Source organism: Apodemus sylvaticus, chromosome 22, assembly GCF_947179515.1.
Source record: "Apodemus sylvaticus chromosome 22, mApoSyl1.1, whole genome shotgun sequence".
Classification (NCBI taxonomy): Eukaryota; Metazoa; Chordata; class Mammalia; order Rodentia; family Muridae; genus Apodemus; species Apodemus sylvaticus.
The window spans coordinates 25,855,283-25,877,186 of NC_067493.1; the positions used below are offsets into that span (position 1 = coordinate 25,855,283).

The following is a 21,904-nucleotide window of genomic DNA, read 5'->3' on the forward strand; positions in this document are numbered from 1 at the left end:
GTAGGGTCTCTCAGTGGAACCCACGCTCACAGATAAGAGTAGTATAGCTAGCCGGGTCCTTCCAAGTTGTCTCCACTTTCTGAATACCAGAATACAAAATGGCTACCACACTGCCCACATATTTATAGGGATGCAAGAGACCCAAACTCAAGTCCTCATACTTGTACAACAACCATTAGCTACTTTATCTACTAAGGCATCTCCCTAACTCCTGGTCTGAGCTCATCAGTAAAGGGACTTTTGAACTTCCTCGTCTAAGATTTCGGCTGGCAGTGCCCAGAGGTGTGAGGCTACAGGGTCAGTCACAAAGTCCCTGGCTCTCCACAGCACACTGTCTTCAAGGTTCTCCTCTCGGCCTCACATCAACTCCAGGAGTAGCGACTGTCTAGGGAAGGTTTTTCAAGACAAATGAAGGTCCTGCTACATGGCAGGTGATGGAAGGTTCTAGAACGTGCTCCACCGTCTGTAAACTCAGATCAGGGTCACAGGAAGAAGATGGAAAGTGCCCAGCCCCACCCCTCCGGAAGCAATTGAAAGAAAATTGGAGCATTCCTTTAAATTGACTCTGGAAACAAGATAGAGTCTGTGCAAAGAGTGTAGAAAGAGGGAGGAGAGCCAGCCAGTGGTGCTGCACGCCTGTAATCCCAGCACTCTGGGAGGCAGAGGCAGGCGGATTTCTGAGTTCGAGGCCAGCCTGGTCTACAGAGTGAGCTCCAGGACAGCCAGGGCTATACAGAGAAACCCTGTCTCAAAAAAACCAAATCAAAAAAAAAAAAAAAAAAAGAAAAGAAAAGAAAAGAAAGAAAAGAGGGAGGAGGACCTGGGAAGTTTGGGGTACAAAAATGAGAGTTAAGAATGAGACCCCAGACAGACAGCAGCCACAAAACCCAAGGTCCATTCTGACCTCCTTCGCTCTATTTATTTGACTGTAGTGACTGTAGGGAGGTGGGGGAAGAATAGTACAGACCTAAATTCTGACATTTGGTTGAGCTCCCTTACAGTTAAGCTAGGTCAGGTGTCTCAGTGACATTCTTTATCCAAATGTGATGTGCAAAGGTCCTGGGGCCTGTGACATACAGACAAAACACCACCCCCCCCAAAGGAAATAGAAGAATGCTAACCAACCAGAGGCTGTGCTTTTTTTTTCATCACTGTTAACCAAGCCTGGCAGGCTGCCCCCTGTGAGGATCTAGGGGCACATGGAAGTATAACCCAAGGCTTCTCTCAAGGTGCATACATAATGGGGACCTGAGCCTGCACAGCTGTGCACACACATACAGGCTTAGGCACCGTGGGGAACAGGTGCCTTGTAGGTGGCAGGTTGGTCACACAAAAATTGAGGAAGATGGTCACGCAAAGACCATCTTCCTCAAGATGGAAGATGGTCAGGGGCTAAGGATCCCCTAAAGAGCAAGAGCCAACACGGGAGGCTTTGCTAAGGAAGTGATGAGTTCGTCCCTCTTTTTGCTGTGTGCACACGCACACACACACACACACACACACACACACACACACGCTGTCTGCCCACCTTGTTGAGCAGGGAATGGTTTGATGAAAATGGACATGCGGTTTTTCTTGTCTACCCAATGCTTCCTCATTGGATGGAGGTGGAATGGCGGGGGGGGGGTGGGTGGGCCGGGGGGGAACCCTCTGTGAGTCCTTAGAGACGGGTGACATGGTTTAGTCTTGACTGGAGCGACTCTTGGCCAGCCGGACCTGGCGCAGGATATGCTATCCTGAAGAAAAGAAAAATAGTGCCACCTGGAAGAGAAGAGAAGCAGAGGTTTTACTGATGTTGCGTCCCCGGGTCTCCACAGGGGACAGAACAAGCCCCGATTTGCCCAGTCCCCTGCCCACCCATGTCAGGAGAACCCCGGGTAGAGGCTTTAACTCCCCTCTCCCTCCCTCCCTTCCCCCCTCCTCTGTTTTCTGGGCGCGCTTCTCCCTCCGGCCTCCCTCCCGCGGCTCTGATGAGGACAGTGAAGGGGCACGAAGAGGATTTCACAGACGGCAGCCCCAGCTCCTCTCGCTCGCTACCTGTCACCAGCTCGTTCTCCAAGATGGTGAGCTGCTGTAATTCCCACTCCACTAACACACCTTCAGAGTCCCTGGGCTGAGCCTGGGGCCTCACTGATGTTTATTTAAAGAAGTTTCCCTTTCCCCAGCCCAGCTACGCATTCACACCCTTCCTGCTGCCTCCATTCCCAATTTAACACTCGCGGGAGGGGGAGGCGGCGGGACTCCTAAGGGGCGGTGGCAAACAGGACCGATTCTGCAGCTTCACAGACCCATGCAACCCCGGGCCACAGTCCGGGGAGGGTTTGGGGCAGGGCAGGGGCTGCTGGAGCCTCAGGAGAGGGCGCATCCCCTCCCCACACTCCTGTACAGAGCTAGGCAGGGGCCCCAGCCTTCTGGTACATCCAGCTATCTATTTGTAACCCGCAGACGGCACAAGATTAGAAATTCTAAGCCCGAGGGGTGCCCTGGGAAAAATGTCAGCTCAGCTTCTCAAATCAGACCCTGAGGGAGGTAGAAATTTGGTAATGAATGTACAACAACGGTCTGGTATCAGCTCCCGGGCCAAAATCCAAGGTCCTTGTCCCATCCACGATCCCACCTCTCCCCCAGCCCCTCCGCAAAGCACTCCTCTCCACACCCACCCTGTCCAAAACAGAGCCCGCAGGTGGGGGGGGGGGGCACGAAACCCAGTCTGTGCAGGGTCATGAGGCCTCGGCTCTGGCTCCCCAGCTCAGCGGTTTCCGTCTGTTTCTCCCAGCGAGCAGCTGTGGAAGCAGCTGCGCTCTGACGGCCGCAGGGCTGAGCCCAGCCTCCTCCAGCCAAGGTCATATTGAGGACCAACTTGCTCAGCCCATGCTTCCCGAGTAGGGGTGGGAACATCCCAAGTTAAATTTAGTTCCCGTGTATATAATATTTATGCCCGCCGAGGCATCGCAGATAAATATCCGGTAACACAGCTGTGCCGCGTTCACAGCAACCCCATCGGAGCCGCAGCAGTATCATGTCAATCACCGCAGAGCCCCCGGGAAATGACTCCATAGTCAGACGCTGTAAGGAAGATGCGCCACATCGTAGGTGAGTGGCAGGTGGAGGCCTTGGCTAGCTGGCTGACCCTGTCTCCAGGTCCCCATATTGGTATGAACTCCTTAAGCCTCTCAACAACGTTGAAAGGCGAGAGGAGGCCCACTGTCCTAGTTGAGGCTTGGAGATGTAGAACCACCTTCTTTATAAGCCTGGTCCAAGCTGACCTGTGAAAATACCTGCTCGGTCCCCCAGGGGGCGCCCCTTCTGAACAGTTTAGACTTGTGTTCAAGGACCTTACAGAAGTCTCCCAAACCCACCTACATACACCACTGTGGCCAGCCAAGGGTTAATTCCACCTACTCCTGCCTAGAGGGCGCTCTGCTGCCTCGGACCCGTCTGAGAATGCATAGGGGGCAAATCTGTAGTGTGAAATGCAGAGGCTACTTGGCCTCTGGAAAATTCGTACCCCAGGCTGGCCTCTCACGGGCAATCTCCCTGCTTCTGCCTCCTGAGTCCTGTGAGCAGCCAGAACCACCATGTCTAGCTCCACCCGCGCCACCACCACCCCCCAACACATATTCCCCTGATCTTTGTCCCTCCTCCTCAGCTACCAAGATATAGTCTCTGCAGGCCACCAGGGCTGCCTTCCTGCTGGTTTAGTCCCTCTTCCTTGCCTATCCCGCCTTATCCCACCCTACTCATCCCTGCCCCCTTCCCCTCCTATGCTGGCCTCTTAGAACCAAGGCCTGGCGGAAAGCCAAATCATTCTAGAAGCTTCCTCTACCTTGTTCACCTGCAGCACACACTCACACCAGTGTCGTCTCAAACCCCCTCCCCGCTTGTTTCTTACAGCGCGGTAGAAGAAGACAACGATAGCTTCGGGTTTGATGCCCTAGACCTTGACGGTATGTGTGTGTGTCTGCCAGGCCCGGAGGAGTCCTGGTGACCGGGGAGGGCAGTCTGTCCCAAGAAGGACTCAGAAGGAAAACACGGAAGGAAGTCTGATCATAGACTCGAGCTGGGGACCAAGGTGGTCCTGTGATTTATAGGCAGAGCCAGCCACTCAACTGAAGAACAAGGAAAGCCATGGATCTAAAATAATAATTCTAAGACTCAGAATGTGGCTCAATAGTAGACCACCTGCCTGGAATTCCCAGTGAGGGGCTGGAGGTGTGGCTCAGTGGTTGAGCCCCTGCCTAGAATCCCCGAGGGAGGGGCTGGGGGCGTGGCTCAGTGGTAGAGCCCCTGCCTAGAATCCCCCAGGGAGGGGCTGGGGGCGTGGCTCAGTGGTAGAGCCCCTGCCTAGAATCCCCGAGGGAGGGGCTGGGGCGTGGCTTAGTTGGTCTAGAGTTTGTCTAGCATGCCTGAAGCCCTGGGTTCCACTCCAGCACCACATCACCTGGGCTTGATGGCACACTCCTGTGATCCTAGCACTTGGGGGACGGGGGGAGGCAGGTATAAGTGAAGTTCAAGATCATCTTCCACTACTTAGAAAATTGGAGCCTAGCCTGGGCTACATGAAATTGGAGGTGGAAGCCAGGACTGAATTTTAGGACATGGTCCTCAAATGACCACACTGGGGACACTGACACTCTCTCAGTCATACACAGGATATGGAAATCCAGGAATAAGGGCCTGGACTTCGGGGATACAGAGTACTTGTGTGGTCCCGATTACCTGCCTCCTCCCAGCCAGGGATTCCTGCTCAGTCCCAGTTCCAGCATCCCTGGCGACAGAGACTATGGTGCCAATGCCAGGCTGGATCCCTGAGAGGGAGGGAGCCTGGAGATGGGCCCATGCCCCAGGCATCACCAGACCCCTACCCTGCTGGAAGGTTCGGCTCCGCATCCTCCAGATACACCCTTCCAGCACACACATATACATCCCAGTGCTCCCGGCCCCATCTGTGCCCCTGACTAGCAGAGGCCACCAGCAGATAAAATGGAAAGATTAGTGATCCTCCATAATTGGGGACCATCACAAGCTATCAAGTGTTAAAGAGAGGTTAGCACCTAATGGAGGCTGGGTAATGAAAGGAACCAAGAGAGTTTGAGAACAGGGAAGCCAGGCAGTGAATCCTGGGCAGGCGTCCAAAGTATGTTGCGGGTGTTGGGAAAAATTCCTGTGCAGAATTGGCCTTTGTTATCAGGCCCAAGCAGGACCAGTGTGTCCCTTACCCTGGTGGCTCTGGTCCAGTGAGCATCTTTCCTGAGAACTTACAGTCCAGCTGAGGTGGGAGAAGAGGATAGGGACCCCGGGCTACCCAGGCCCAGAGTCTTAACGTCAGTGGAGGAGGGTGGGGAGACCACTTGGAGGTGGGGGTGCTAAAGTGAGAACCCCAGAGTCCACTCCCGAGACGGAGCTGAGAAGTGCAGGGACGGCTCAACTGCTGAGTTCTTCTCCACATCATGAGGACGGGAGCTCGGGTCCCAGCATCCTTGCAGCAAGCTGGGCGTCCCTGCAAATGTCTCTCACCCTAATTCTGAGAGGCATAGAGACAAGGCTGCTGGGCCTGGCTAGCCTCCCACCTCTCTGAGAAGGCGTGAGCCCTAGGTTTGGGGAGAGACCCTGCTGCAAAGGGGTAGACAGAAAGTGATAGAGGTACCAGATGCCCTCCTCTGGTACCTCCTAATTCCTACATGCCGACATCTAGTGAGGCCCCTTAGGAGCAGAAGCAGGAGGATGTCTATTTTGGACTTTACCTGCCCTGATGGAGAGAGATAGGCAGAGTTCAGTAAGAACTGCAGGGCTCTGACCCCAAATCCCTACATCTGGGTACATACTGTAATCCCAGCACAGGAGAGATGGAGGCAGGAGAATGGCAAGTTTGAGGACAGTCTGGGCTACATGATACAACCCTGTGCTATGCCTCTGAAGACTCTCCCCAAATTCCAGTCTACAGGGCTATGCTACTATTTAGCTCCATGCGGGGGGGAGGATGGTGGTCCTAGATGCTCCCCCTGGTGCTCCTGGGTGCTCCCCTAGTGCTCCTGGGTGCTCCCCTGGTGCTCCTGGGTCCTAACAGACCCTCACTCCTCTGCAGATGAAAATCATGAACGTTACTCCTTCGGACCCCCCTCCATCCACTCCTCCTCCTCCTCACACCAGTCGGAGGGACTGGACGCCTATGATCTGGAGCAGGTCAACCTCATGTTCCGGAAGTTCTCTTTAGAAAGGTATGGAGACAGGGTTGGGGAGATGGCGCTGTGGATATAGCACTTGTCACGTGAGCATGAAGACTTGAGTTCAAAATCCCCAGAGCCCACATAAAAATCTGGGTGTGGTGGCGTATGCTTGCCATCAGCAAGCCCCAGATGCAAAAGCTTAAGGATAGGACCCCAAGACCCAAGACCCTCGTCGGTTCACTTCCCTAACAGAGGGGACCATGTCTGTGCCTTAGGACTAAGCCCAGGGTCTCAGTCACAAATCAGTTCCTCAGGCTAGGGGTGTGGCTCAGTTGGGAGGATGCTCACCAGCACACAGGGGACCCCTGGGCTCCAGCCCCAGCACCGCATAATCAGGCAAAGGAATCCCAGCACTCAGGAAATAGAGGCTAGAGGATCAGAAGGTCAAGGTTTTCCGCAGCTACCTAGTGAGTTGGAAGCTAGCCTGTGCTATGTGAGAACTATCTCAAAGTGGGGGCACTGGGGAAGGGAGAGAGGACCACTCCATCTATTCCTTGACAGTCAGGATAAGAAACCTAGACATTGTTGGGTGGTGGTGACACACACCTTTAATCCCAGTACTATGCAGGCAGAGGCAGGCACATCTCTGAGTTCAAGGCCAGCCTGGTCTAAAGAGTGATTTCCGGGACAGCCAGAGTAACACAGAGAAACTTTAGATAGATAGATAGATAGATAGATAGATAGATAGATAAGGTAGATAGATAAGATAGATGATAAGATAGATAGATAGATGATTAGATAGATAGATAGATAGATAGATAGATAGATAGATAGATAGATAGATAGATGATAGATAGACAGACAGGTAGATAGATAGATAGATAGATAGATAGATAGATAGATAGATAGACAGACAGACAGACAGACAGATAGACGGACAGAAGGTAGATAGATGATAGATAGATAGATAGATAGATAGATAGATAGATGATAGATAGATAGATGGACAGACAGGTAGATAGATAGATAGATAGATAGATAGATAGACAGACAGACAGATAGATAGACAGAAGGTAGATAGATGATAGATAGATAGATAGGCAGACAGACGGACAGATAGTCAGATAGATGGACAGAAGGTAGATAGATAGATAGATAGATAGATAGATAGATAGATAGGCAGGCAGGCAGACAGACAGACAGACAGACAGACAGATAGATAGATAGATAGACAGAAGGTAGATAGATAGATGATAGATAGATAGGCAGACAGACAGACGGACAGACAGACAGATAGATGGACAGAAGGTAAATAGATAGATAATGGATAGATAGATAGATAGATAGATAGATAGATAGATAGATAGATAGGCAGGCAGACAGACAGAAAGATAGATAAACAAGAGAGACACACAGACACACAGACAGACAGACACACAGAGGAGGAGAAGGGGCGGGTGGTTATTCCTACTTCCTGACGTCCTCCTGCAGTTGTGAATCCCTTAGAACCCAGAGGTCCCCAAGCTTCAAGGACACATACAGTCGTGCCACCAGCATCCTTCCCCAGCCTGCGAGCATGGTCTCTCTTCTCTTTTGAGTCTGACTGCCTATTTTATTTCCCAACTCAGGCCCTTCCGGCCATCGGTCACGTCTGGGGGTCACGTGCGGGGCTCCGGACCCTTGGTCCAGCACACAACTCTGAATGGCGATGGCCTCATCACCCAGCTCACCCTTCTGGGCGGCAACGCACGCGGGAGCTTCATTCACTCTGTCAAGCCAGGCTCGCTGGCTGAGAGGGCCGGACTGCGTGAGGGCCACCAACTCCTGCTGGTGAGACATAGAGGGAGAAGCTGCGGGGGTGTCCCCAGGCCCTTCTCTTCTACGCAGACGCATGCGCACTTAGAGACACATGCAACCCAGTGGCACAAGATGCCCTTATGTCCTGTGAAGGATGCTCCGGTGAGAAGCAGCCTTCGCCCCGCCCATCGGCAGAGCCGAAGAAAATGAACTGCTTGTTCTTGCCCTGTAGCTGGAAGGTTGCATCCGAGGAGAAAGGCAGAGCGTCCCACTGGATGCATGCACAAAGGAAGAGGCCCGTTGGACCATCCAGAGGTGCAGTGGCCCCGTCACCCTGCACTACAAGGTCAACCATGAAGGTAAGACCTGAGCCGGACCTGGTCCACGCAAGGGCCTATAGGGTACAGGACGCATACCCTGAGCCTCCCCCCTTGCTCCCTCTCTGCGCCATGAGAATTGAGCTGCTTCTCAACCCAAGAGGATAACAGGTGGGTTTGAAGATACTCTGTGTCACCCTGAACCAAATCCACAAACCTCCTAGGGAAACAGAGGACACGGCTCCAGTAGCCTGGCTCGCTCCTCTCCCTGCACAGGTGACATCTGTCTCCCCCTTCATGCTCCCCAGCCTACTACAGGCAGAGAATCGGGGCGAAGCACATCCGGCCCCCGCTGACAGGCAGGCAGCCCTGCCTCCCCGCCCGGCCCAGCCCCCAGCAACACTGCTTGCTGCCTGGGTGATGGTTTGGATTCTCATTCTCACCTCTGGGTTTTCCTGCGTGATTGCCTCTGCAGCTGGGTCTTATTTTTAACCACAGTAATCATGAATATTTGAGCAGAGCATAAATAGCCAGCCAGCCTCTCCAGCCGCTCTTCTGCCCCTTCCCAGCAGCACCCCTGGTGCACTTCGGAGCCCAGTCACCTCCGACTCGTGGGATTTGCTCCTACCAGCTCCTGGGGATGGGCTTCCCAGGGTGTGCCAAAATAAATAAATCTCTAGGGGACATCTTGACCCTGTGGGCTACAGGGCTGCAAAGTGAGTTGTGGCCCCTAATGGTGAATGGCAGCATAGCCCTCCAGTCTGAATTTCTGGGAAAGCCCTAAAATAGAGCTCAGACTCAGGGATGCGGGGTGGTACTAGGGCATCTGAGCCAGGGCGGGACAAAGCTAGGACACCCCTGAAGGACCCGATATGGAATCTCTGTTTCTTCGTACCAACTCAACTGCTTGGAATGCTGTTCGGCAATGAATGACCTCCTAGGACCCTGCTTGTTACAGCTCCCACTTTGACCCACAACCCTCTGTCACTGGGGCTATTCAGGGATATAAATTATGGGTGTATACCATAGGTGTTCACTGACAGGTTGCAGCACTTATTAGATTCACACTGTAAGCCCTGCATACTCCCAAAGTTACTTGCAAAGTTTATTCAAAAACACCAGCAACGTGTGGCCATAATCACACCTGAAGCATTTGGCAGTAGCTACTAAAGCTTCCTCACAGATTCGCAATGACCTGGTGACTCGACTTTCTGTATCTGTGTTCCAGAGAAATGAGCACATCTGTCCCCCAAAAAGAACGTATCTGAGTAACGAACACCAGTGTGGAGTACTATACAGCAATGAAAAGGAATGTGTGCCACAGAGCCGTGTCTTATAAACATAATGTTGAGCAGTATCAGCTAGAAGCAAAGAACTCATGATACTTCTTTCCATTTTTGCAACATGAGGTACAGCTAGCTAGAACTACAGCAATCAGGGTAAGGTTAGCCTGAGAGAGCCTACTGGTTTAGAGTAGGAGCTATCCACGTGTATGCATTTGCAAAAATTCATTGAGTTGAGGGATTCATATAGCCTGCTGTGTGTTAAGTACCACTTGAAAAGCATGGGAACCACAGTACAGATGCTAGTGAGTTAGACATCGAAGTTCAGCACAGATTTTAGCCCTAAGCTTTCTTGGAAGCTGAAGTGGAAGAGGAACCCCTAGATGTTGTGGCCGCCCGCTCGCAAGGAGGAAGACAGGCACTCAGACAAGGTGTCTCCACGATGCTTACATTTTTGGATTACATCTCCTCAGGATACCGGAAGCTGCTGAAGGAGATGGAGGATGGTCTGATCACATCAGGAGACTCGTTCTATATCCGCCTGAACCTGAACATCTCCAGCCAGCTGGATGCCTGCTCCATGTCCCTGAAGTGTGACGATGTGGTGCATGTCCTAGACACCATGTACCAGGACAGGCATGAATGGCTGTGTGCACGAGTCGATCCCTTCACTGACCAAGACCTGGACACAGGCACCATCCCCAGCTATAGCCGGTGAGTGGGGGATGGGCTCCCAGACCACCCTGGGGCCCAGAAGCTCCCTCAACCTGAGGATCTGGAAGATAGGGGCACCTCCTTCTGCGAGAGGCTTCCTTGCTCTTGTGAGGACAGCACAATGTCCTCACAAAATCTCCTAGCACCCTCATTCTATCCAGTGACCACCAGGCATGCTGGGAAGCTCTCTACCCATGAGCCACACCCCCAGCCCCTCCCTGGGGGATTCTAGGCAGGTGCTCTACCACTGAGCCATCCCATCCACTCACTGGGAGATTCTAAGAAGGGGCTCTACCACTGAGCCACGCCCCAGCCCCTCACTGGGGGATTCTAGGCAGGGGCTCTTCCACTGAGCCACGCCCCCAGCTCCTCACTGTGGGATTCTAGGCAGGGGCTCTCCCACTGAGCCACGCCCCCAGCTCCTCACTGTGGGATTCTAGGCAGGGGCTCTCCCACTGAGCCACGCCCCCAACCTGTTTTGTTATTTTTTAATTTGCAATAGAGTTTGACTGAATTACCTAACCTGGTGTTGAACTTACAGTCCTGCCCTCAGCCCTTCTCCTCCCGAGGCAGCTGGGATGATGGTCCTGCCTCACCTCTTTTCTTTTTATCTGAGGTTCAGGGTCAAGGTGGGAGGAGATGGAATCCTCAACCCTGGGCATAGTGGGCAAATGCTCTGTCTCTGAGCCATGCCCCAGTCCTTCTGTGATTTCTCTTTAGTCAGGCTGGGCGGAAGCCATCAGGTGTCATGGCTTTTCTTCCACACAGTGACACCTGCTCTTCTGCGCCCTTGCTGCTGCTTAGTCAGTCACAGGCAGTGGGTCTCAGCCAGTCGGATGGTCAGTGAAGAAACCCAGGCACAAGGGCGTGACCCTGCAGCTGGTCCGCAGGAGTCTGGATCCCAACCCCAATGGGGAAGCCCTGTGTTTCTCGGGGAAACCTTCTCCAGTCATAGCCCTGAGGCTGCTCCCATTTCCCCTCCTCAGGGCTCAACAGCTCCTCCTAGTGAAGCTCCAGCGACTGGTTCACAGAGGCAACCGGGAAGAGGCGGACAGCGCTCACCACACCCTGCGCAGCCTCCGGGTAGGTACACAGATGTACACACGCGCACGCGCACACCTATTCCTCCCTATACGGAAGGAGCCATGTCACCAAGTCGTCGTCGGGAAGATGCACTGCAGGGAGTTTGGGTCCTTGGGAAGGGGGAGCCCCTCACTGGGGGTTTCTAGGCAGGGGCTCTCCCACTGAGCCACGCCCCCAGCTCCTCCGGTGAGCCCTCCCCAGCCCTGACTTAGGAGACTCACAAACGCTTCCCAGCCCTTTTTGCTCTATCTCAGATGCAAACAGCTGCCCTCTCCCAACCTCTGCCACCGCCGGGGCTGCAGGTCTTTGGTGTTGCACCTGACATTTGGGCCAGAGGCGACTTGGGGCCAGGTGTACATCTCTCTACGGCAGTCTCACACTCAGGAGCCCTTTGCTGGGCCTGAGCTGATTGACAAACTCATTCTAGAACACCCTGCAGCCGGAAGAGACGCTTTCGACCAGCGACCCCCGGGTCAGCCCCCGCCTCTCCAGAGCGAGTTTCTTCTTTGGCCAGCTCCTGCAGGTAAGGTTGGCGACCGGGTGCGCACTGACTTTTCTAGCACACTTTGCCGGGTCTCCTACCCTCTGCCTACCAAGAAGAAATGCCAGGAGGGCATAACCAGGCATTGTATTTAGGACGCCCCTTGTGACTTCTCACAGCGCCTGGCTTCTCCAGTCCCATTTTATCCCTGCAGTGACAGGTCTGTAGACAGACTCCGCGCCTGCTGGAAGCCAGTCTCGCTTTCACAAAAGATTTGAAGAAACTTTAGGCCAAAAGCGCTTCAACAACTCTGCTGCTAAATTATGATTTGAAGAAAAAAAAAATCAGATGTGCTGTGTTGGGGAAAAAAACCAAACCCTCCAGATATGTAGGCCAGTTTATTCTCTCTGGGACAGCATTAAACTTACCTGAGCATCCTAGCAGCCAAAGAGACAAGGGAAACCCAGTAGGCGCCTTGGCTCTTACTGATCTGTGGAAACAGTTCAGCTCTGTGGAACCGGGGAAGAATGTTTCTCTCCTTGTACTTAACTTCTAAAGAAAAAGCAAATATTTGGGGGGTGGATAATACAAGGACCATTGACAGGCTTGCTGTGTGGCTCCATATAGGTACAGATTCCGTGATTTCAGCCATTTCTTGTTTTGATAGTTGAGAGAAGCAAAGGAGGTGAGCCCAGACTCACATTTCCTGTGTGGGTGCTGCATTAATTACACTCCAGTGCAGCAAGAAATAACTAACACCTTGACCCAAATCCCAGATAGATACAGTTCTGGAACAGAGTCAGCCGGGTGGCAGGAGACCTGCAGAGCATTGAGGCCTCCAGAAGGCAGGGCCTTCCATCCCTCATGACACTGTTAGGCCCATGTGTCAAGACTAAACCATCAGGGTTTCAGCCAAAGACCCAAGGCTAAGCTAGGGGCCTAGCTCAGTCATTCAAAAACCCTACCTACCATGAACGGAGCCCTGGTTCCTTCCCCAGCACCACATAAACCTGGCATGGTGGGGTAGGCTTGTAATCCCAGTTCTCAGGAAGTAAAGGCAGGGAGATCTAAAGTTCATGGTCCTCCGGGGCTACATAGTGAGGTTGTGGCTAGCCTGGGCTACATGAGACCTCTATCTGTAAAATATGTAAGAATACAAGCATGAGGCCGGTACATAGTAGGACTGGGCAGACTCTTCTGAAGTGAGGAGAGACTCAAAGGTGTCCAGAGAGCTCTGTGCGAACCTGGACTCTGTGCCAGAGAAGTATCTAGGAACTGTGCGGGAACCCGTGATCCCAGAACCCAGAGGCTCATGGGAACAATGTGGGACTTGGAGGTTTCCAGCATGTACGGACCCCAGGGGCTGCCAGCCTGGGTCCTCACCAGCCGGAACAGTAGCTGCACGTGGTGTCTTCATGGGATGGTAGCGAGAGTGTTCCAGAGTCGCATTCAAGGGCTAGCTCTTTACCGCAGAGGAGTCTGCCCTGGGCACCCCGCAGTGCAGAGTCAAGGTTTGAACAAAGGTTTTGTCTTCCTGGTGCAGGTCAGTCTTGGCGCAAATCAAGAGATTATGCCCCGCCCCCTTGCCCCCACCCTCTGCCCTGCCCTCCTTCCACACCCCCCTTCCCTCCACAGTTTGTCAGCCGGTCAGAAAACAAGTACAAAAGAATGAACAGCAATGAGCGCGTGAGAATCATCTCTGGGAGTCCCCTGGGGAGCCTCTCCCGGTCCTCGCTGGATGCCACCAAACTCCTGATGGAGAAGCACGAAGGTATGTGAGGGCCTCCCGGCCCCTCCCTGCAGCCCAGCAGGGGCATGTCCGGTACACACCCCACCCATGAACAGACAAGGGAGGGGCTGAAGAGACGGTCAGTAACGTGCTTACCCCAGCAGCTTTCCAGTCTGAACTTACGACCCCAGCTAGAGGAGGCAGAGACAGGAGGATACCTGGAGTTCAGTGTCCAGCCATTCTGTCCATCGTTAAGCTTCTGATTGTGTGAGAGACCCTGTCTTAAATAATAATAATAATAATAATAATAATAATAGTAATAGTAATAGTAATAATAAGATATAGAATAATTGAGAAAGATACCCAGTGAGATATCCAATATCTGCATCTGACTTGTGTACGAAAGTGCCTGTGAGCACACACACACACACTCGTGCACATACAAAGAAACACAGACACACACACTCGTGCACATACAAAGAAACACAGACACACACACACACACACACACACACACGTACACACATGTGCCCAGATGTCCACATTGACTGAAGCCATGTGCCAAGACTTATGTATTTATTGATTTCTCTCCCCCACTGAGTACCTTTTACTGTTTTTACCTGACTGGTAAAATGTCACCCCGCGCCCTGTCCCCCAGATGATGGTGAGCCCTCCCTGCCTCCCCAATCCAGGCTGGGCTGTCTCTGAAACAGAGAGGCAGACCTTGAGTATGGATAATTAGGAAATCCTCTTTGTTCCCAGGCTGGGCAGGCCAGGAGCCAAGGAAAGTGGGCAGGAGGAAAGGGCAGGCCCCTGACCCTGGGAACGGGCTCCCTGCATGCCTGGCCTTTACGGATCCCCTAGCCCTGGGACTCGAGGGAATGGAGGAGTCAGGCTTTCCATGACAGACCGCGAAGCTAATCTTGCCGCTTGGTCCTCTCCGCCGCCCCTCAGTCTCCTGTACTTTCACCCAGCTGTCTGCCTGAGCCCTCACACCCCGTGATTTTCCTGGGGGGAGTCCCTATCTGTACACACCCGACAGAGAGGGCAACATCAACCAAAGGAAAGAGTCCAGCCAACGCTACCATGGAGAACCAGTGAGTTCTGGGGCTGGTGTCAGGAGCATGTGCGCCTCAGAACACGGCATCTTCAGAAAGGTCCCACCACAGCACGGGTGAAGACTCACAAAAGGGACAGCCCTGGAGCTCCCCCCTGCACAACCTGCAGACAGCTCCGCTGAAGAGTCTCATCCCTAACACTGGTTGGCTGCCTCTGTAACCTCCTGGCTTTCTCTGCACTTGTGTAGCCATATGAGGTCAGAGAGGTCAGAGGTCTTGTTCTTCAGTCACCACCTACCTTAATGGTTTTGGTGTTGTTATCGTTGTTGTTTTGGCTGAGATTTTGTTTTGTTTTACTTTTCATTTATGTGTGTGTACACACTCTTGCTACACGAGTGCAGTTCCCTCAGAGACCAGAAGAGGGAGATGAACCCTCTGGAGCTGGAGTTACAGGTGCTGTGAGTCGCTGGGCTCCTCTGCAAGAGCAGCAAATGCTCTTAAGTGCTGAGCCAATCATCTCTTCAGTCCTCTTCCTGTTTTTGAGGCAATCCCTCTCATTGGCCTAGACACCCTGATAAGGCTAGACTGACCAGCAAGTCCCCGAGATGGGTTCCGGAGACTAGTGTAGGTCTTCACACACGTTCCCAGCAAGCACTGCGCCCACAGAGCCAGCCCCACCCCCCTCAGTTAAGCAAGTTTCTAGCCTCCCCCCTGAGTCATTAGTTCCTATTGAGCCCTGTGGCCCCCACCAGGAGGGAACATTTCAATCAGAAAGGACAGTACTGCATACCTGGCTGTACTCCGCAGAACCCTCCGCTTTTCTAAGAGGCCATCCTTGGTCTTCTGAGGTGGTCCAGACTTCAGAACCCATCAAGGCTCCTCTGTGTCTTCCCTACAGGCCCCTCAGAGGCAGTGCCTCAGGGACCCAGAGTGGCTCCAAGATACCCATGCCCCTTTCCCTACCACCAGAGGCCTCCAGGATTGACCAAGGCCCCCAAGACCTGAGTGTGCCCTGGGGCAGGGCAGGCTCTGACAGCCCACTGTTTCTGTTCTCCATTAGAACTGGACCCTGAGAGTGAGCTCAGCCGGAACCTCACCCTGATCCCCTACAGCCTGGTGCGCGCCTTCCACTGCGAGCGCCGCAGGCCTGTGCTGTTCACGCCCACCATGCTGGCCAAGACACTGGTGCAGAAGCTGCTCAACTCGGGGGGTGCCATGGAGTTCACCATCTGCAAATCAGGTGAGCATGGCCAGGTGACAGACAGAGGGACACAGGCTTCTGGGGCCCATCACAAGAGTGACTCCGCCTCCCTGCCTGCACCCGTCCCCTTTCTTCCATTGCTCCTCCTCCTCCTCCTCCATTTGTGGCAGGAAGCCTGCCCCTCCCCCTACTCCTCCTCAGTGTTCTCACAAAAGGTCCCCTTCACTCTGCCCACTCAGTCACTTGGTAATGATCTCCAGCTAGTTCAAGGTTCCTTGGGTGCAACAATGTGTCCCATCACGTTTTTTTAATCCAAACGGTTGACCATGAGTAAGATCCTGTGGGTGGGTGGATGGATGGATGGATGGATGGATGGATGGATGGATGGATGGACAGACCGTTGGATGGACGGATGGATGGACAGACGGACAGATGGGCAGATGGATGGGTGGATGGATGGATGGGCAGATGGATGGATGGATGGGTGGATGGATGGATGGATGGATGGATGGATGGATGGATGGGCAGATGGATGGATGGTCAAATGGATGGGTAGGTGGATAGATGGATGATGGGTGGACAGACAGATGATAGAAATGGGTAGTAGGTAGATGGGTAAATGGGTGGGTGGTAGATGATGCAAAGGTAGATGATAGATGGATGGATAATGGATTGATGGGTGGCTAGGAATGGGTAGTAGGTAGATGGATGGTAGACACTTGGAAGATATAGTTGAATGAATGGACAGGTTATGATGAGTGGATGATGGATGATGAATGGTTGGATAAGTAAGTAGATAAATAGGTGGTGGATAGTTGAATAATGGATGGGTGGGTTGATGGATAGATATGTAGATGTGTTATGATGAATAGGCAAATGGATGGATAAATGAGCAGATGGGTAGATGGATGGACGTCCGGACGGACAGACAGACGGATGGATGGATAGAAAGGTGAATGGATGCACAGATGGATGGATGGATGGATGGATGGATGGATGGATGGATGGATGGATGGATAAATGGATGGATGGATGGATGGACGAACGGACGGATGGACGGATGGATGGATGGATGGGTGGATGGATAGATAGGTGGATAGGTTTGTGGGGTTGGCTCCATAGATGAGTTTCATTATTAAATCATACATACGTTGCCCCACAATGCCTGAGTTACTTTGTCCAATGACACCCACAGTTGAAAAGCCAGAACACAAGGGTCCACAAAACCCCTGCTGTGTGCGTAGTCTAGCGTAATGATCATAAACCATGACCTTGACCACACCTCCAGGGATCTTCCTTATTTCATAAAGAAGATGAAGTCCCAGTTAACCGTAGTGGGGAAGGACTAAATGAATATCAAACTGTATGTCACCCAAGATGATACAGGCAGGGCCTGGAAAGGACAACCCACCACAAATAGCACTTGCCACCCTGGGTACTAACTCCCCTCTCTGCAGATATCGTCACAAGAGACGAGTTCCTCCGAAAGCAGAGGACAGAGACCATCATCTACTCCCGGGAAAAGAACCCTAACACCTTCGAGTGCATCGTCCCCGCCAACATTGAGGCCGTGGCGGCCAAGGTGAGGGGCCCCGGGTACCGGCCAGACTAGGCCCTGCCCAACCATCTCTGTGGGGTGCTGGGTCGTGGGCCAGGGTGGGTGACCACAACTGCGTCCGTCCTTTCTCTCTACTCAGGCCTCGGATCTCTCTCTGCATCCACTCCTTGTCCTCACATCTCTGATGTGGGCTTGTAAGTTGGGAGCCTCTTCTGTTTTGTCACAAGAGACAACAGTGTGTTTCTGCCAGCACTGGTGTTGGTTCATGTTAGCTAAGGGTGTGTGTGTGTGTGTGTGTGTGTGTGTGTATACCTAAGAGAGAGGGAGAGGGAGAGGGGTGTTAGATAGAAGCACATTCTGATTTGTTTTCTGCTGCTACCTGCAATCCTATTTCATATTTCAAATTAGAAAGCCAGGTCCTCTTAGGGAGGTCTGGCCACAGAGAAGAGAAAGTGAGTGGGCCTCAGACAAGAAGAATTGTTCTGGAAAGGTGGAGCCCCACCAGCCAGGGTTAAGGGGAGGCAGGGAGCAAACAGATAAGGGGAGAAGGTCCAGAGGGGCGGGGTTTCCAAGCTGTGACTCCCCAAGGCCTGGATGCCAGGTCCACGGTGTGTGCAGAGGAAAAGTTCGCAGAGTGGTGGGAACACTATATTCTCTCTCTCCCTCTTCTTCTCTGCCTCTTCCCCCTCTCTCTCCCTCCTCTTCTCCATCCTCCTCTCCCTCCTCCTCCTTCTCTAGTTTTTTGAAAGGGTCTCACGGGTAGATCAGACTGGCCTGAAAACTACCTACAGTCTCCCACCTCCCACCTCTTAGGTGACAAAATTACAGTCATGTACACTTGAATATACATATACATACACATATATGTATACATACACATATGCATACATATACATATATATACACATACACATGTACATATACATACACATATACACATACATATTATTCAAGAAATATATATATTCTGTTTTTTGTTTGGCTTGGTTTTTTAAAGATATTTTTGTTTGATTTTTTTGTGTGTGTGTATCTGTGTCTGTGTGCACTCGTGCAAGCACACATGAGTGTAATGCCCACGGAGGTCAGAAGAGGGCATCACATCTCCTGGAGCTAGAGAGTTCCAGGTGAGCTGCCTCGTGGGTGCCGGGATCTGAACCCAGATCCTCCGCAAGAACAGCAAGTGTCCTTAACCACTGAGCAATCTCTCCAGCCTTTGCTTGCTTTTTAGATAAGCTTTCACTATGTGGCCCAGGCTAGCCTGGAACTGGCTATGTGGCCCAGGCTGCCCTCCAATTGCTATCCTCCTGTCTCTGCCTCCTAGGATCACAAGTGTGTCCCATACACCTGCCTCTTTATACTGATTTCTTTTTCTTTCTTTTTAATTTTCAACTCTTACTAGATAGCCCAGGCTAACCTGAAACTCATGATGCTCCTGCCTCAGCTTCCTCCCACATGCTGGAATTACACACACACACACACACACACACACACACACACACAGATTTCTATGTCCGGTTTCTTGTTTAGTTTGGCCTGGTCATTTAGACAGGGTCTCACCGTGTAGCCCAGGCTGACCTGAAGCTCTCAACCTCCAGCCTCAGCCTCACTAGGGCTGGGATGGCAGTTGTGCATTTTTTCTATTTGATGTAGTTTTGTGTTTGTTGGTTTGAGCGATGCCTTCAGCCACATGGGAATGTCCTTTTCCACAACTAACAAGCTCCAGGTTAGACAGGTAGCCCGAGGACTCCTCAGCCGCCTCCTTTCCTGGCGTTGTCTGTTCTCTTGCCCATTACCAGGAATACCCCGGAAAGCTGGAGGGGGGGGGGGGCGTGAGTGTCCACTGCAAACCCTGCTTGACTCGACCTCCATAGCCGGTGTCACTGTGCTCAGCAGGGTTGACCGAGCAGCACTCGGGAGTAGGGCTACCGCCTCACCGAGGCTAACTCTGCAGTTTCCTAGCACAGCCTGGCCCCCACAGGGGCGGGTAAGTGGGCACCACTGCTGACCATGGCCGCTACACTTGCAGAATAAACACTGCCTGCTGGAGGCTGGGATCGGCTGCGTGCGCGACCTGATCAAGTGCAAGGTGTACCCCATAGTGCTGCTCATCCGAGTGAGCGAGAAGAACATCAAACGGTTCAGGTGAGGACGCCCCGCCCCCACGCCTGCCCCACCCACCACCCTTACTCAGCCCTTCCAAACGTTCCGGGTGCTGGGGCACTGACCCTGAGCGCAGCAGGGCAGACGCTGGTGCACGTACGTAAGACGCATGGGGTGAATGTGGCGGTTGGGAGAGGGTCTATCAACTTCCTGTCACTGAGATGAAGTGCGTGAGAAAGTCGAGTTTGAAGTGGGAAGTGGCCAGATGTGGTGGCACAAGCCTGTATCCCAGCCACTCAGGACGACAGCAAGTTTGAGGTTAGCCTGGTGGAATAGTATTCAACCTTGAAAAGGGAGGATATTCTAACACCTGCCAGGATAGGGGTGACTCTCGGGGATAGGATGCTGTGAAATCAGCCAGGAGGACAGACACCATATGGTTCCCTTAATGGAAATCCCTTTTATCAGACTCATGGAGACAGGAAGCAGAATGGTAGAAGCCAAGCTCAAGGGGTGGGGGCAGAGTTTGTGTTTAGTGGGGACAGAGTTTCCATTTGGGACGATGACCTGATTCTGGAATGAAAGGTTCTCACCATGTAGCCCAGACTAGCGTTGAATTCACATGTTACCCCCAAACTGGTATCAAACTCTAAGTAGTCTTAAGAATATTTACTCACTGTTATAATCCCAGCACTAGGGAGGTGGAGTCAGCAGGTCCCCCGCCCCGCCCCCGTAGGCAACACAGGCTTCTAGCTCACAGTGCGAGCATCGAGCATCGAGCCCTGCAGCCTCCCCATGTCTTCCCCTGCTGTCTCTCCCTGCCCACCCCAACCACCCCCAGGAAGCTGCTGCCGCGGCCTGAGACGGAAGAGGAATTCCTTCGAGTGTGCAGGCTCAAAGAAAAAGAGCTGGAGGCGCTGCCCTGCCTCTACGCCACGGTGGAAGCCGAAATGTGGAGCAGCGTGGAGGAGCTGCTGCGAGTCCTCAAGGACAAGATCGTAGAGGAACAGCGCAAGACCATCTGGGTGGACGAGGACCAGCTGTGAACTTGTCTGAGTCCGACCGGCCGGACACAGATGCACGGGGAGGCCCCCGGAGCCCCTGGCAACAAAGTCACCAGAAGTCGCCTGGTGGAAGGAAGGTCAGGCTCTGCTGGTGTGAACAGAGATGAGTAATCCCAGAGCCTGGGGTCCAAGGCCAGCAGCCTCTCCAAGGCCAGAGCAGCAGTTGAATGTAAACGCATGGGACAGGGACAGGTCCCTGCAGGCCTCCGGCAGCCAGAGTGACTGCCAGCCCTAGAGGAAGCAGGAAGCACGAGTCCCAGGCAGGCTGGGTCTGGAGAGACAGGACTCCTCCTATGCCGTTCTTTTTCTTGCATTAAAATTTCTCCAGTTCTCCGTGGCTGACCTAGTCCTTTGCAAAGGTTCTTATCCCACAGTCTCACTAGCTGGGGGTCCCTTCAAGCGCAGTCAAGGCGGGAATGGGCCAAGGCTTCCCACGTGACCGTTTGCTCTGAAAGGGGGTGGGGGTGAAATGAGACCCTTTCTACCCATACCAGATGCTAACTGGAGAGTTTCTCGGCTAGGGGTGGGACCTCGGAAGCCACGCCCACCCCCGCAAGCCCTGCTAGAACTTTTAAGGGTTTGATCCTGTACAGAAAACCACTGCAGCTCTGGGCTGGTGAGCGGAAAACCCTGCTAGTCCCGGGGACAACTCTTCTCACTTCTCCGCTCTCCCCACCATCCTCAGACTTTTGCGACCTCTCCGCACACGTTCTTGGGGTGAGGGGTGGGGGTGGGGGAGAACAGAGGTTCCAGCAACAGCTGAGCCCTCGCAGCCACTTAACCTGAGCATTCTGACCAGTTTACCAGCCTCTGCTGTAAGCTCTGCCCCGAGGCACACCACGCCTCTCCCACCCAGGTGGAAAGCGCCATGCTTCTGTGGGTACCTTACGACAGATATCACAGGTTCAATCTTCATGGCTTTGTAACATTATCAAGACACCAATTGTCCCATCTTTTTTTCTCATTAAAACAAAACAAAACCAAAAAAAAAAAAAAAAAAAAAAGCCACAGCATCGTGCAGCCTAGAACAGTTTCCGCCATTTTAAAAAGATACCAATAGCGCAACATAGAAGGCTGAGAGTGGGTAGCCCGGGGACCCAGAGGCCACTCTCCTTCCTGCCTCACGATCCATCCGTAGTCTGCCAAGGAACCAGGCCCCTTTCAAATCAACACTCCTGGCAACGCCGCCAAGCATAGAGCCTTCTTTTTCCAGAACAGCCCATAGAAACAAGTTAACTGCTCTGGGTCGGCCAGGGTCCAGCTGCAGCCATTTAAGTCGCGATAGAGCGCCTGGTGAGGAGCCGAGGGGCAGCAGGGCCAAACGCTCCCACCTCCCACCTCGGTAAAGCCTG

The 21,904-nt window shown here is 52.9% G+C and overlaps 1 protein-coding gene across 1 annotated transcript in view; it reads left to right on the top strand.

Annotated features, from left to right (window-relative positions):
• Card11 (caspase recruitment domain family member 11) overlaps window positions 1-20,889 on the top strand; it is a 41,665-nt gene extending 20,776 nt beyond the window's left edge. Inside the window, exons 10-23 of the mRNA XM_052169168.1 lie at window positions 1,981-2,063; window positions 2,993-3,093; window positions 3,895-3,947; window positions 6,086-6,218; window positions 7,796-7,997; window positions 8,197-8,323; window positions 10,038-10,278; window positions 11,265-11,361; window positions 11,789-11,884; window positions 13,478-13,613; window positions 15,690-15,869; window positions 17,288-17,412; window positions 19,415-19,530; window positions 20,330-20,889. Coding sequence (XP_052025128.1) covers window positions 1,981-2,063; window positions 2,993-3,093; window positions 3,895-3,947; window positions 6,086-6,218; window positions 7,796-7,997; window positions 8,197-8,323; window positions 10,038-10,278; window positions 11,265-11,361; window positions 11,789-11,884; window positions 13,478-13,613; window positions 15,690-15,869; window positions 17,288-17,412; window positions 19,415-19,530; window positions 20,330-20,534 — 1,895 coding nt within the window. The 3' untranslated portion in view covers window positions 20,535-20,889. The remainder of the gene's footprint in view (window positions 1-1,980; window positions 2,064-2,992; window positions 3,094-3,894; window positions 3,948-6,085; window positions 6,219-7,795; window positions 7,998-8,196; window positions 8,324-10,037; window positions 10,279-11,264; window positions 11,362-11,788; window positions 11,885-13,477; window positions 13,614-15,689; window positions 15,870-17,287; window positions 17,413-19,414; window positions 19,531-20,329) is intronic.
• The last annotated feature ends 1,015 nt before the right edge of the window (window positions 20,890-21,904 follow it).